Source organism: Macaca thibetana, chromosome X (genome assembly GCF_024542745.1).
Source record: "Macaca thibetana thibetana isolate TM-01 chromosome X, ASM2454274v1, whole genome shotgun sequence".
Lineage (NCBI taxonomy): Eukaryota > Metazoa > Chordata > Mammalia > Primates > Cercopithecidae > Macaca > Macaca thibetana.
In genome coordinates, this window is record NC_065598.1 from 40,184,170 (window position 1) to 40,196,904 (window position 12,735).

General features: G+C 37.5%; 1 protein-coding gene across 2 annotated transcripts in view; it reads right to left on the reverse strand.

The window, feature by feature from the left end:
- Window positions 1-1,788: 1,788 nt before the first annotated feature.
- The window catches only part of MED14 (mediator complex subunit 14), an 87,455-nt gene continuing 76,508 nt past the window's right edge, over window positions 1,789-12,735 (reverse strand). For both annotated transcript variants that reach the window (XM_050777615.1, XM_050777616.1), the window contains exons 27-31: window positions 11,638-11,817; window positions 11,437-11,544; window positions 7,180-7,305; window positions 6,610-6,802; window positions 1,789-4,122 (exon numbers count right to left, since the gene is read on the reverse strand). In XM_050777615.1, coding sequence (XP_050633572.1) covers window positions 4,049-4,122; window positions 6,610-6,802; window positions 7,180-7,305; window positions 11,437-11,544; window positions 11,638-11,817 — 681 coding nt within the window. In that variant the 3' untranslated portion in view covers window positions 1,789-4,048. The remainder of the gene's footprint in view (window positions 4,123-6,609; window positions 6,803-7,179; window positions 7,306-11,436; window positions 11,545-11,637; window positions 11,818-12,735) is intronic.

Below are 12,735 nucleotides of genomic sequence, written 5' to 3' on the forward strand. Positions count from 1 at the left end.
CTATTTGAAACCCTTAGGCCTTCTTCGTCCCCCAGAGACCCTGTCAGCATCCAATTCGACTTCCTCTCCTAATGTAGGGCACTTCTGTTTTAACTTTTTTTTTATTGTACAGATGTACAAGATACTCAGGGCACATTACTTGAATCGTGTGTGTTCTTTGCATTATACAATTCTAGAGTTACTGGTGCCTAAGCCCACACACCAGCTGTAGCAAATTGAGGTATTAGTGAACCGTGACCGCTGGCTGCCGGCGGTGTGCCAAGCTGACCCAAAACTCAAAATCCCCCGCCACTGGACCACCTAGAAGGGGGTATTTGCCTGTTTAGGGCAACACATCATTTGGATTCTAGAAGGCTGCACGTCTGAGCCAGATAAGGACATCCTGAAGCACCTAGCAAAGGTTAGACGGTAACTATCTAGTATTCTTGGTTATATGATAATTAGTGCTCCTTGCACATGGAAGTCTGATTTAAGTTCCCAAAGAAGTGCCACAAAGGTCAGAAGGCATTGGGATTGTCAACTCCAAGTGACAAGTCAAGTCAGTTTTAGTTGTTTTTAGTGAGCTTTCTGAGCTTGGAAAACATGTCAAAATTGTGTGTAGTTAAAAGCCTCTGAGGAAAGAGTCCAAAACATTAAACCTTCCCCTGACTGTGGTTCACAGCAAAAATGCCCAGTGTTTAGAAGCACTAACTCAGACTCAAACTGCCCCTTCTTAGCAGTTCGATCTTAAGCAACCTTAATTTGATCTCAGGCAAATTACATTTCTCTCGGCCTCCATTTAGTCATTTTTAAGAGGAGGATATCAATAACCTACCACACTGGGTTGTTGTGAGGATTAAACACACATTGAAATATTAAGAAAATGCCTAGCACATAGTAAGCTCTCAATAAATACTTGCTATTATTTTATATTGACCTAAATATGCCCTTTCACCAATCAGTTATATTCTTGGGCAAGGTATTTTAACAAATCACTGGTCACTTGGAAGTGGAGGCAACTTACAGAAAATTGTGAGCATATCATGGAGTTCCTGGAGTTGTGCAGCACAGTGCTGGTTGGCCTCTGCTAACTTTGTCTTAATAACCTCAATGCTAAATCCATCCTAAGTAAATTTAAATCACATCCTTAGACACAGTGTCCATTCTCAAACCAAATGAAAAAAAAAAAAATTCCACAAGAAACAATGAAATATACATTAACATTTTCCCTCTATGTCCCTTGAATGTAAGTTCTCTCAAAATTTTCTGTATACTGATTTTATATCAAGAACACTTGGATGATAAATAAATATTAAGGTAAAATGTAACAGACATTTCTTTTGGGGGGAAATAAACTATGAAAGGAACAACTTTTTATGTTGAAATTGGATCAGAATCCAGGGTAGCAAAGTTATAACTTCTTCAAGTTATCAAATTAACCACAGCCGAAAGAATGGCTGTTAGTATCCTTTGGCTGAACAGATTACTGTGTTAATTAGAACACAGTTATTAGTGGCTCTTAAATTCAAAGTCATATATATTTCAGTTTATGCTTGCACTTAACTCACTCAGTTAATTTTCAAACATAAGGTTCAGCTCCTGTTATTAACAACTTGACATGTTCTGTTGAAGCTCTCACTTTTCTTCTAATTCCGAAAGTACTTTTATACATTCTGAAGTGGCATTTCAGCAGATGGAAAAATGAAGATGGCAAATCAGGACCAATTTCTTATTTCAAGGTTAAATTAATACTAAACCAGACTATTAACGAAAACATCTTCATCAAAATTAACTAGAGAGAGTTGGTAGTTCTCTGAAACTTTGTATAAATTTTATTTATTACTGGAAAATACTAAAATCACATTGAAAACACCTTAAAGTTAAGTCCCAACCCGATTATTAGAGAAAATCACTTGGGCATCCAGTCCCTTTGATTGAACCTGGGTAACAAAAGAGGCAAAAGACATGATTTGTGATGAAACTTACTATTCAAATGCTAAATGTTTTCAAGCTTTAATAAGGTATATATCAATTCCAAGTACCAAGCATAATATAAAAATTCAAATTCATGGGTTTACTCTTAATAAGCATCAAAAGCAAATTCTGTTCACTGAATCCTATCTTTTGATTGGCACAATGCATTCAGAGATGAGTTATAATTAGGAAAAAAGAGCGTCCACTGAATGCATCATGTGTAAAAATGCAATTAACATTTCAAAACCACATTAAAAGGGAAAATACCTAAAAAGTTAACTCTTAATAAAATTATTTGAAACAATATTATCCTGCAGATAAAAATACATTTCTTGTATATACATGTAGATTTCTACATGAAAGAAAAGATTCAGCTCCAAATAGAAAAGGGCTGACCCTTGATAAAGACATCTTAGATTGCCAAACTGATGTGATTACCACTGTAAGAACTAAAAACAGAAGGATAAAAAGGTTAAGTTAAAGGAAGGATAAAAGTTTAGTCAACTGCTCCTGAACAGTGGCAGAGTTGGGTGAGAAGTGGGAGATGAAGGCAGAAATAAGACAAAGAAGAAAGGCAAAGAAGGCCTCAACTCTGATTGAAAATGAGTGGAGAATCAAGCAAAGTTGAGAACAGATATGATATAGGTGCAGTGAGACACTTCAAACTAGAATTTGGTAGTTGATAGTTATAGAAGCTCAATTAAATCATCTTAAAGTAGAATTAGACAAAGCATCTACATTTTAATGGAGAACCAGTCTTACAGTGACCAGATAACTCGGCATGGTATTATCATTTAAAAATTTTTCCTAAATACCATGAAGTCGGTAGAAGACCTTTGCATCAGATCATGTTCTTTGAAGCTGAAAAAAGTCCCTGACTGACTAGGAAAGACAGCACAGTGCTCCAAAAAGAAACCCTGCAGAGATGTATCAACACCAAAAACTCCATTTGACCCTGGACAGGCCCAGGATTTGGGATTCTTCAAAATGAGGGGAATGGACCAGGTTTCTTCCAAGCAAAACATTCTATCGTTTTGTTGACAATGAATTAAATTGAAATTGTTTAGAACAATCCCAATTTTGGTGGGGAAGGCAAGGAAGATAAGTTAAGCAAGATAAAGAAAGCTCACAGAAACTTCATGCAGGGGTACAGCATTAAAGTTCTTTGTTTCCTAATTAATGTTGTATGCAGAAGTATTCTGTAAACTAAATTTTCCTGATAGAAAAGTTCCCACATCCTCAACAAATGAGAATGATTGCATTATTTGGGATCCTTGATCAATATGAACCACGTACTGTCCCTTCTCAAAGACTAAGTTCCTTATTTTTCACCCAAATCCTATATATTGAAAGACAACTGAGGTGCTAAATGTTAACCACTAGTCAAGTTAGGAATGTCTGAAGAAAATATATTAACCTTGACATAAAGATGATGTTTTCGGTCAAATTTCAGACATGTATTATTATAAATTAATAACTGGCTCCATCCACCAGGTTAAAGATGAAGGAGGGCCTAAGATGTCTCTTAGAGTTTATATACACACAAGTGAGTGTCACTGTTTTGTTTTGTTTTTGACCTAGTTTTATTAAATATTGCTTCCTTGGGGTGTGTTTATAACAACTCCCAGAACATTTCATGTAAGGATTCAAAGCGGTCATATTAAAATACAGCTTCAATATAAAGTTTATCACAGTTTTACAGTATTCAAAAATGACAGACCTGCCTTAAAAAACAAAACAAAAACCAAAAAAGGACTATTACACCCAAAACATAAGAAAACAATTAAATAAACAAGTTTGGCATTTTCATAACTTTATAGTATAAAACAGAATATTAAATTTATTACTGGCAAACGGACACTGATTTATTTCCTTTGAAATGTGTCCCATTTAAACACACTATACAAGTTCATTATACAAAAGATTGATGATCATTTTGATGAAAGAAGTGCACCCTGAAAATTTTTGCCAGTTTAGAATATTTAGCTCTTAAAGTTTTTAAAAAAAGTCCTTTTCCTTTTTTAAACTGAAGGCTGAATTCAGATTTTTTTTGTTGTCTCATCTGTCAGCCTTCCTGGTTTAAAAACAATAGTGTCTATGGACGCCCACCAGGGGGCAGTGTAAGATTAGCCATTAAATCACGAACAGCTGCAAATATTGTGCATTCACCTGCAACAGAGAAAAATGGTCATTAGCTATTCGCAATACAGGTAAGATGATGTTAACACACCGGTGGGGGAAGGGGTAATTAAATCTAAAATTAGTAAGAACTTTAAAGATCAAAATAAAAGACAATTTTAACTGCCCAGATTATTGGGGATTAAAGCTGTGAAGTATCAGATTATATTTGTTTGGATTTTTTTTCTCAGGAGGAAACTTCGAGCAAGTCCCAGTTAGGTCTGAATTTAGGAAGATATGGCTAGAGTTTCTGTTTAGAAACAGTGTAGCATTAGATAAGCCTTTGAAGTTGGGCTTTAAGGCTACTGAGTGCTTATGGGCATTTTGGATATCATAAAAACATCTAGTTTATATTTATGCATTAGTTACAACTTTGGTGGTATCTTTCAAACATTGCATTAAAGGCCAGATAAAAAATTTTTATGACAGCGCTGTCCAATAGAACTTTTTGTGATGATGGAAATGTTGTATAAGTGTGCTATGACTACTAAGCACTTGCAATATAGCTATTGTGACTGAGGAACTGAATTTAAAGTTTTATTTAATTTTAATTAAATTTAAGTAGCCACATGCTGGCTAGTGGCAGTTATACTGGACAGTGCAAGTCTCTGACATCTATTGGAGTTTTCTCCCAAAATTCAAGGAAATGGTCAACTTCCAGAGTTCAACATTAAAATCAATTATATACAAAAATGATTTTTCTTAAAAGCACTTCATCAGAAGAGAAGTGATGGGTGTGGGAGGTGGGGTGGGAGACTGAAGTATGGTGCACCAACAATCCAAAAACAAGATTTGTGGGTGGGGAGGGTGCTGGCAATTCATCCCCTCAACTTCCCCTTTGCTCCAAGAAACCAAATACTCTGCTTCTTGTAAATATTACAAGTATTTAAATATTATAAACCAAAAGCTGGATCCCTTCCTCTAGAGCATGGTCTAACACTATATACAGTGGCTGAAAGTGGGAGAACTGAAGACCTCATGTGAACCATCGCCTTTCAGCAAAGGGCAGGATGTGCAGTGATCCTGTGCACATGAGAAGGTACAGAAAGAAAAGGAAATCCAAAGGTCTGCCCAGTCCAAGGGGGATAAAAAAGGAAAACACTTCCAAAATATCTCAACAATTTCTTAAAAGGAGAAGTGATATTGTTTTTTAAAAAACACATTTTCATTATTGATAGGCAGGAAAACTTGCTTGATCCCAATTGGATCGAAACATTTTCCTTTTAATTTTAAATTCCACAAGACATAATACATAAAAACACATAAGATAATGATAGCCATCTTCTTGTGAAGGAATGGTGTTTATTATCAAGGTTCTACTGGACTGTTACTTTGAGAATTCTGATAGCTTTAAACTTTGATTCTTGAGGACCTATTTTTAGCTGAAAGAAGAGAGAAGTCAAAGGATGAAAGCAGAAAATTTTAAGAAGTAGAAGAAGTATTACAACAAAAGAAGCACACCCTTCTCTACTGCCCAGTGTATTCCTTATACACTAAAGTGAGAACTCGCCTGCATATCCAATGTGGGGAAACAAATAGTTAAGTATATCATTTCTTTCCTGATTCCTAGTTCTAGAAAACTTTGGACACTGTAGTACCTAAAAATGTTTCAGAGAACAACTTTCCCTCATTTAAAAACATAATTGTTATTTAACTATTCTAAACAGAGAGATACAGAGAACTTCCTTAACATTACAAATAAGCAAATTTTAAATTTAAATTTCCTTAATATTAGAAATGAGCAAAATGGAAGAAAAGTTCTCTTGGCTGAGCTTTGTATTTCGCAACCCCAAATTTAGCACTGCCAGGAGTTACGTGTTAAGTGAAGGCTACTCCAGTATTGCAGGGACCTTGTTTATCTTTCTAGAAACATTCTGGTTTCCTCGGAAATGTTCAGTTTGAGAGCTTCATTGTGCACATGGTGAAAAGCTTCACTTGCACCCACCTGACACTTATATAAGAAGCCCAAAAAAGCAGTAATGCCATTTGTATCAGCTTTTATTCTTCACAAAACATTTAGAAGATACAGAACTTTTAATAATATTCTTCTATTCATGATTGAACCATGAAATATGAGAAACCAACATGCATTTCAACTTTGTGATGTACAGAGTGGCAGGTATTGATGGTAGGGCAGGAATTCACAGCCATGGAAAGTTCTATCATCCTAACCTAGGTCTTTGTGGCAATGTGTGCTATAAATACAAGCTTCTGGCATTAGCAACTGGGTCAGTCCCAATAGTAAGTAAATCACTATCAAAAAGTCCAGGCAGCAGAGAAATGGACAAAAATGAAGAACCAGTGAGAAAGGAAGAAAGCGACAGGCAGACATTAAGAGGGCCACAGCAACCAGACCTCTACTGCTATGACTGGGTGGTAGAGTAGGTAAGGAGGGAGAAGAGAAGAGGAGAAAGGGGTGTCTCTCAAAAGCACTTTTATAACATCTATGCAATAAAATATTTTCTACTGGTCATGTACCTTGTCGTGGTGGATTCATCTCTGCAAACCTCTTCAGAATGTTGCTGACCATCATGGGAGCAGCAACAGAAGAGTTCTGCTGTCTGGGAATGTCTGCCTGCTGGGTTGTACCTGAAGCCATGTCATAAATGATTGGAACTATAATACTAACAGGTTCTTGGGGAGGGACCGATGTTTTCTGAGTTAGTTGAAGCTGTATACACACAACACACACAAAGAGAATAAAAACATCATAAAACATCTGTCTAAATGTATCAAAGGTACTATCATTTACTATACTTTCAGATTAAGATAAGCAAGCAAAAGAAAGTTACACATGACAAGAAAAGTGACAAACAACTGAATATTATGGTTAAGATGCAACTGTGCTACACAATTACCTGGTTCAATAAATTTCTGTTTATTACTAAAGGAACCAGGATGTCATGACATCTATGCTGACAATTAAGGAATCTTGGGCTCTATTTGGCAACAAAAGATAATTTATGCAGTTATCCAAAAGTTGCTCTATTATCACGTGGCTTTCTCCTCAGAAGCTCTGTACATGCACAGATGCTGGGTGGTACTTACAAAAAATAGCATTTTGGATTTCAGCACCACAGCAGGTGTCCCAGGAGGTGCAATTGGTGGTGCGCTGGGAGGGATCGTTAGGCAAAACTGAACATTCCATTTCAGCTGTGTTGCCTGGTCAGGGAACTGTTTTGAGGGGGAAAAAATCAAGATAAAGGCATATAAACATTTAAAATCATATTCTACTACGAAAGTCTGAGAGGTTAGAATTTTGTTTCATACCCAATTATTAACAGAACATAAAGTTGATAATCTACACTTTTTCAAAACAAATATATACATGAAGTTGCTAACAGAAAAGTCAAGTGTGGATTTATGTAAGATTTCCCCCTTCCTTCCCTCCCACTTCGTTAATTCCTAAGGCCTATGGATTCAGCTTCTGCAGTGTCTCTGACATCTGTTCCCTCCTATCTATATTCATTGAGGCCACAATGTGCAGGGCTTTATTACTTCTCCTGTGCTCCCCTAACAGCTCTTTCCAGTGGCTGCGTCTTCCAGTCCATCCTTATACCACCATCAGACATAGGTCCTACAACATGGTTCTACTCAAGCTCACAAATGCTCAGTGACATTTAGTGACATATGCTGTCCCCCTACCACCCACAACTGAGGACCAACACCTAGCATTCGAGGCCCTTCTTAACTGTGCCAATCTAGACTTCCCAGTCCTGTTTCCAGCTCTTACCCTAAACAAACTAGTCAAACTGTGTGAAAGACTTTTAAATTATATCCATTGGTGCTTTTTTAGCCACATAAATATTTACTCCTTTAAAAATTCAAATGGATTTCTTTTTGACATAAATAATGTTTCCTACAGCCTATTAGATCAGAAGCCAAATGTTGAGACTATTAGCAAAAGAATACTATTGCCCCAATATGTATAGTAAAACGCTAACTAAAAAACCAGTGAGGTAACTGAAGTTACTCAAATCAACACTAGAAACATTAAAATGAAAAGACCACTGTAAGATTGAAAAAATATATCAGCTGCCATCTTGATTCCATCTATATAACTACATACTTTCACAGGAAAGAATTCAAAATCTCCCCATACAGAGAAGATTGATTATATGATAAATTAGCATCTGAAAAAGTTGGATCCATACCTCCTCACATTTGACACCAAAACAAACTGAGACCCTGTCTCAAAATAAATAAATAAAAATAGATTTAAAAATTTAAATAATTAAAAAAATGAATCCAAATGGTATTAGAAAAAAAGCTTTGGGAGGATAATTTCAAAATCTGAGAGTGAGAAGAATCTAACAATGATACAAAATCAGGAAAACTTAAAAACCAATATTGATACATTTATACTATTTAAAAGAAAATTTTGCATAGCTAAACCTACCAAAAGTCAAGTCAAAACACAAATGAAAAACGAGGAAAAAATATTTACAATGAATATCCCAAGGGGCTAACTTCGCTAATGTACATACCCAATTCCTACAAATCAAAAGACCTAAAAATCTACAAATCAGAAAGACCCAAAGTCTAAAGACTGATAAAACTGTTGACAAGGATGTGGGAAAAAGCCAGTACTCTCACTGGTGGTGGGAATATAAACTGGCATAACCTCTGTGGAGAACAATTTGGCAAAATCTACCAAACTTACAATTATATATATCCTTCGACCCAGCAATTCTACAGGTATACTGGCACATCCATAAAAAGGCTCTTTATTGTGGCACTGTTTGTAACAGCAAAATATCAGAAGAAACCAAAATGGCCAACAAGTTGGGAGTACTTAGAAATTTTAATACATTCACCTAATGAAATACTAAGCTTTGTTAAACAACACAAAACAAAGACATCCTTTATATACTGATATGGAAAGATCTCCAAGATTTGTTCAGTGAATAAAGCAAGATGCTCCTCCATTTCAAGCAATACGCCAGGTTTGATATCCTGGACATCATCACATCCACCACAAACACTAAAAATATTGAGGGTGGAAAGGCATCTTTTTATTTTTTATTTTTTGAGACAGAGTCTTGCTCTGTCACCTGGGCTGGAGTGCAATGGTGTGATCTCGACTCACTGCAGCCTCTACCTTCTGGGTTCAAGCGATTCTCCTGCCTCAGCCTCCTGAGTAGCTGGGATTACAGGTGCCCATCACCACGCCTGGCTAATTCTTTGTATTTTTAGTAGAGATGGAGTTTCACCATGTTGGCCAGGCTGGTCTCGAACTCCCGACCTCAGATGATCCACCCACCTTGGCCTCCCAAAGTGCTGGGATTACAGACATGAGCCACCACACCCAGCCAAAAGGCATGTTTTTAAATGCTGTTATGCATTGAATTGCACACCTGAAAAAGACACGAATTCCTAACCCCCCAGCACCCATGAATATGATCTTATCTGAAAACCAGGTCTCTTTGTAGATGTAATCAAATTAAGATGAGGTCATTAGAATGGTCCTTAATTCAATATGACGGTTGTCCTTTATAAGAACAGAAGAGACACAGGCAGAGACACACACAGAGAGAACACCATGTGATGACAGAGGCAGAGGTTGCAGTGATGAGTCTATAGCTAAGGAATACCAAAGACTGCTGGAACCACCTGAAGCTAAGAGAAACGCATGGAATAGATTCAACCCTAGAGCCTTCAGAGAGCATGGCCCCGCTGACCCCTTGATTTAGGATTTATGGCCTCCAGAACTGTGAGATAAAAAATTCCTATTGTTTTAAGCCACTCAGCTTGTGGTAATTTGTTGTGGCAGCCCTAGAAAACTAACACGAATGCAGACTGAGCTATGCAGAAACTAAGGGAAATCCCCAAAGGGCCAACAACAAACCAAGAACAGATATTCCGTGCTCTGAAGGCAGCTGCTGCCCATGGAGCATCCTGCTGTCTCTTACTTTGCACTTCAGATTGACTGATTGATTGATTTTTTTGGAGACGGAGTCTCACTTGGTCATCCTGGTTGGAGTGCAGTGGCATGATCTCGGCTCACTGCAACCTCTGCCTCCTGGGTTCAAGCGATTCTCTCGCCTCAGCCTCCCAAGTAGCTGGGACTACAGGCATGTGCCACCATGCCTGGCTAATTTTTTTGCATTTTTAGTAGAGACGAGGTTTCACCATGTTGCCCAAGCTGGTCTGGAACTCCTGAGCTCAGGCAATCAGCCCGCCCTGGCCTCCCAAAGTGCTAGGATTACAGGCGTAAACCCAAGCTGGAGTGCAGTGGCGAGATCTCAGCTCACTGCAACCTCCGCCTCCCAGATTCAAGCGATTTTTCTGCCTCAGCCTCCCGAGTAGCTGGGACTACAGGCCATGCCACCATGCCTAGCTAATTTTTTTGTATTTTTAGTAGAGACAGGGTTTCACATTGCCCAGGCTGGTCTCGAGCTCCTGAGCTCAGGCAATCTGCCTGCCTCAGCCCCTCAAAGTGCTAGGATTATAGGTGTGAGCCACCGCGTCCGGCCTACACTTCAGTTTTAACAGCTATTCAGGACATAAAGTCTAGGACCAACAAAGATGAGGAGTCAGATTTTTTAAAATTACATGTTATAAATTTATACATAAACTAGCTCATAATAAAAATGGAAAAAAGTACAAAACAGGATGTGTAAATATCATTTCATTTAAAATATTTACAAGAAGGCCACGCACGGTGGCTTACACCTGTAATCTCAGCACTTTGGGAGGCCAAGGTGGGTGGATCACTTGAGACCTGAAGTCTAAGACCAGCCTGAGCAACATGGTGAAACCCCGTCTCTACAAAAACAACAACAACAACAAAAGCCAGGCATGGTGGCGTGCATCTGTAGTCCTAGCTATTCAGGAGGCTGAGGTGGGAGAATCACCTGAGCCCCAGAGGTTGAGGCTGCAGTGAGCCGAGATCGCATCACTGCACTCCAGCCTGGGTATCGGAATGAGATCCTGTCTCAATCAATCAAAAGTTTATGAGAGCAATGCTATTTGCTTTTATGAATGGACCATCTCTGGAAGGAGAGGCAAGCCATGGTAACTGGTTGGCCAGAAGACAGTTGGACAGGGATGGAGGGGACAGGGATAGCTAGACAGGAACTGATGGGAAATTTCTCACTATATTATCTTGTTTTAAATTCAAAAGATAAAACTGAATTGTGTTACCTATTCAAAGATAAATAAAATTTAAGTTAAAAATATTTAAGAATTTAAGAGAAAAATAGAAGAAACTATATAGATGGGTGAACACCAATAAACACTGCTCCCACCAAGTCTAACCTCCTCAAACAAACCTTGCTGGAAATGTATATCTCTGTAACTTACCAGCTCCAGCTTCATAATGTGCACACAATCCCTCAGGATGTGTGTAGGAGCTCCTAATAGCTTGGTGAAGGCTATTAACGTATTAGCTTTAAATGGTGGTCCTGCAACCTACAGGGATAAATAAAGCAAGTTATTCTTCATTCTACATTAATGCTTCTGTTTCATTAATTATATTCAAATTATGCATTATTAAACACATACTCTTGTTTCAAAGAATTTCTCTAAAACTTGAAGTTCATCAGGTTTCCACTGTCCTGCATTTTCAGGTGTCACTTTTAGCTGAAGCGTTTGGTTGGTTTTGGGACTAAGGGCAACTCTGCATTTCAGTGCATCAGTCTTAAACATGATCACTCCGGGTTCATTGGAATTTATCAGCTGCAGCTGCAAAATAAGGACACATCAAATTAACATGTAAATCAAAGAGAAAATGAAGATGTTACTGAGAGAACTGTTCCAAAAGCAAAACCACTAAGTTGATACCTATTCCAAAACGAAGGCACCTACAGCATTCAGCATCAACTGCTGTCAACATTGCAAAAAGAAATGCAATCAGACATTATGTGCCTTTTGATGGAAGAACATAATTCTACCTATGAAGTATTCTTGCAAAACAACATCAAAAAACTTGAGCCTGAATACATTCAGTAGCTTGATCCAGAGGACTGACCAATGTGATAGAAAACATAGGGATCAAAAAAATATTCAATGATTCCAAATTGTATAAGGATGAAGAAGGAGAACTAGAGGGGGGAACCAAAACTTTGAACGGGACTTAGAAAAACTTATTTGAGTTCTGATTCGAAGTGTAAAAAATGAGACAACCTGGGAAATCTGGATATTAACTAGATATGTGGTGATAAAGAAATTTTTTTTTTAGGTAGAGAATGGTGCACTTTTTTTTAAGAGTCCATACCTTTTAGAGACACATGCAAAAATTTTTATGGAAGAAATTATGTCTGAGATTTGCTGTGAAAATCTGAGGGGAGGAGTTCTAGATGAAACAATACTGATATTAGTTAACTGTTGGAGGTGGGTGATGAGAGTACAGAAGTTCATTATACTATTCTACTTCTGTATATGCTGAACATTTTCCACTATATATATATATTTTTTTTTTTTTTTTAAAGTGGCACATTAGAAAAAAAGAATACAGAGTACAATTACAAAAGGTTAGATCTGGATTAGGCTCTTATTTTAGCCCAGGGGTTGACAAACTTTTTCTGTAAAGTGTTATATAGAAAAAGTTGCAGGTTTTATGCACTATATGGTCTCTGTCACAACTATACAATGTTGTCATCA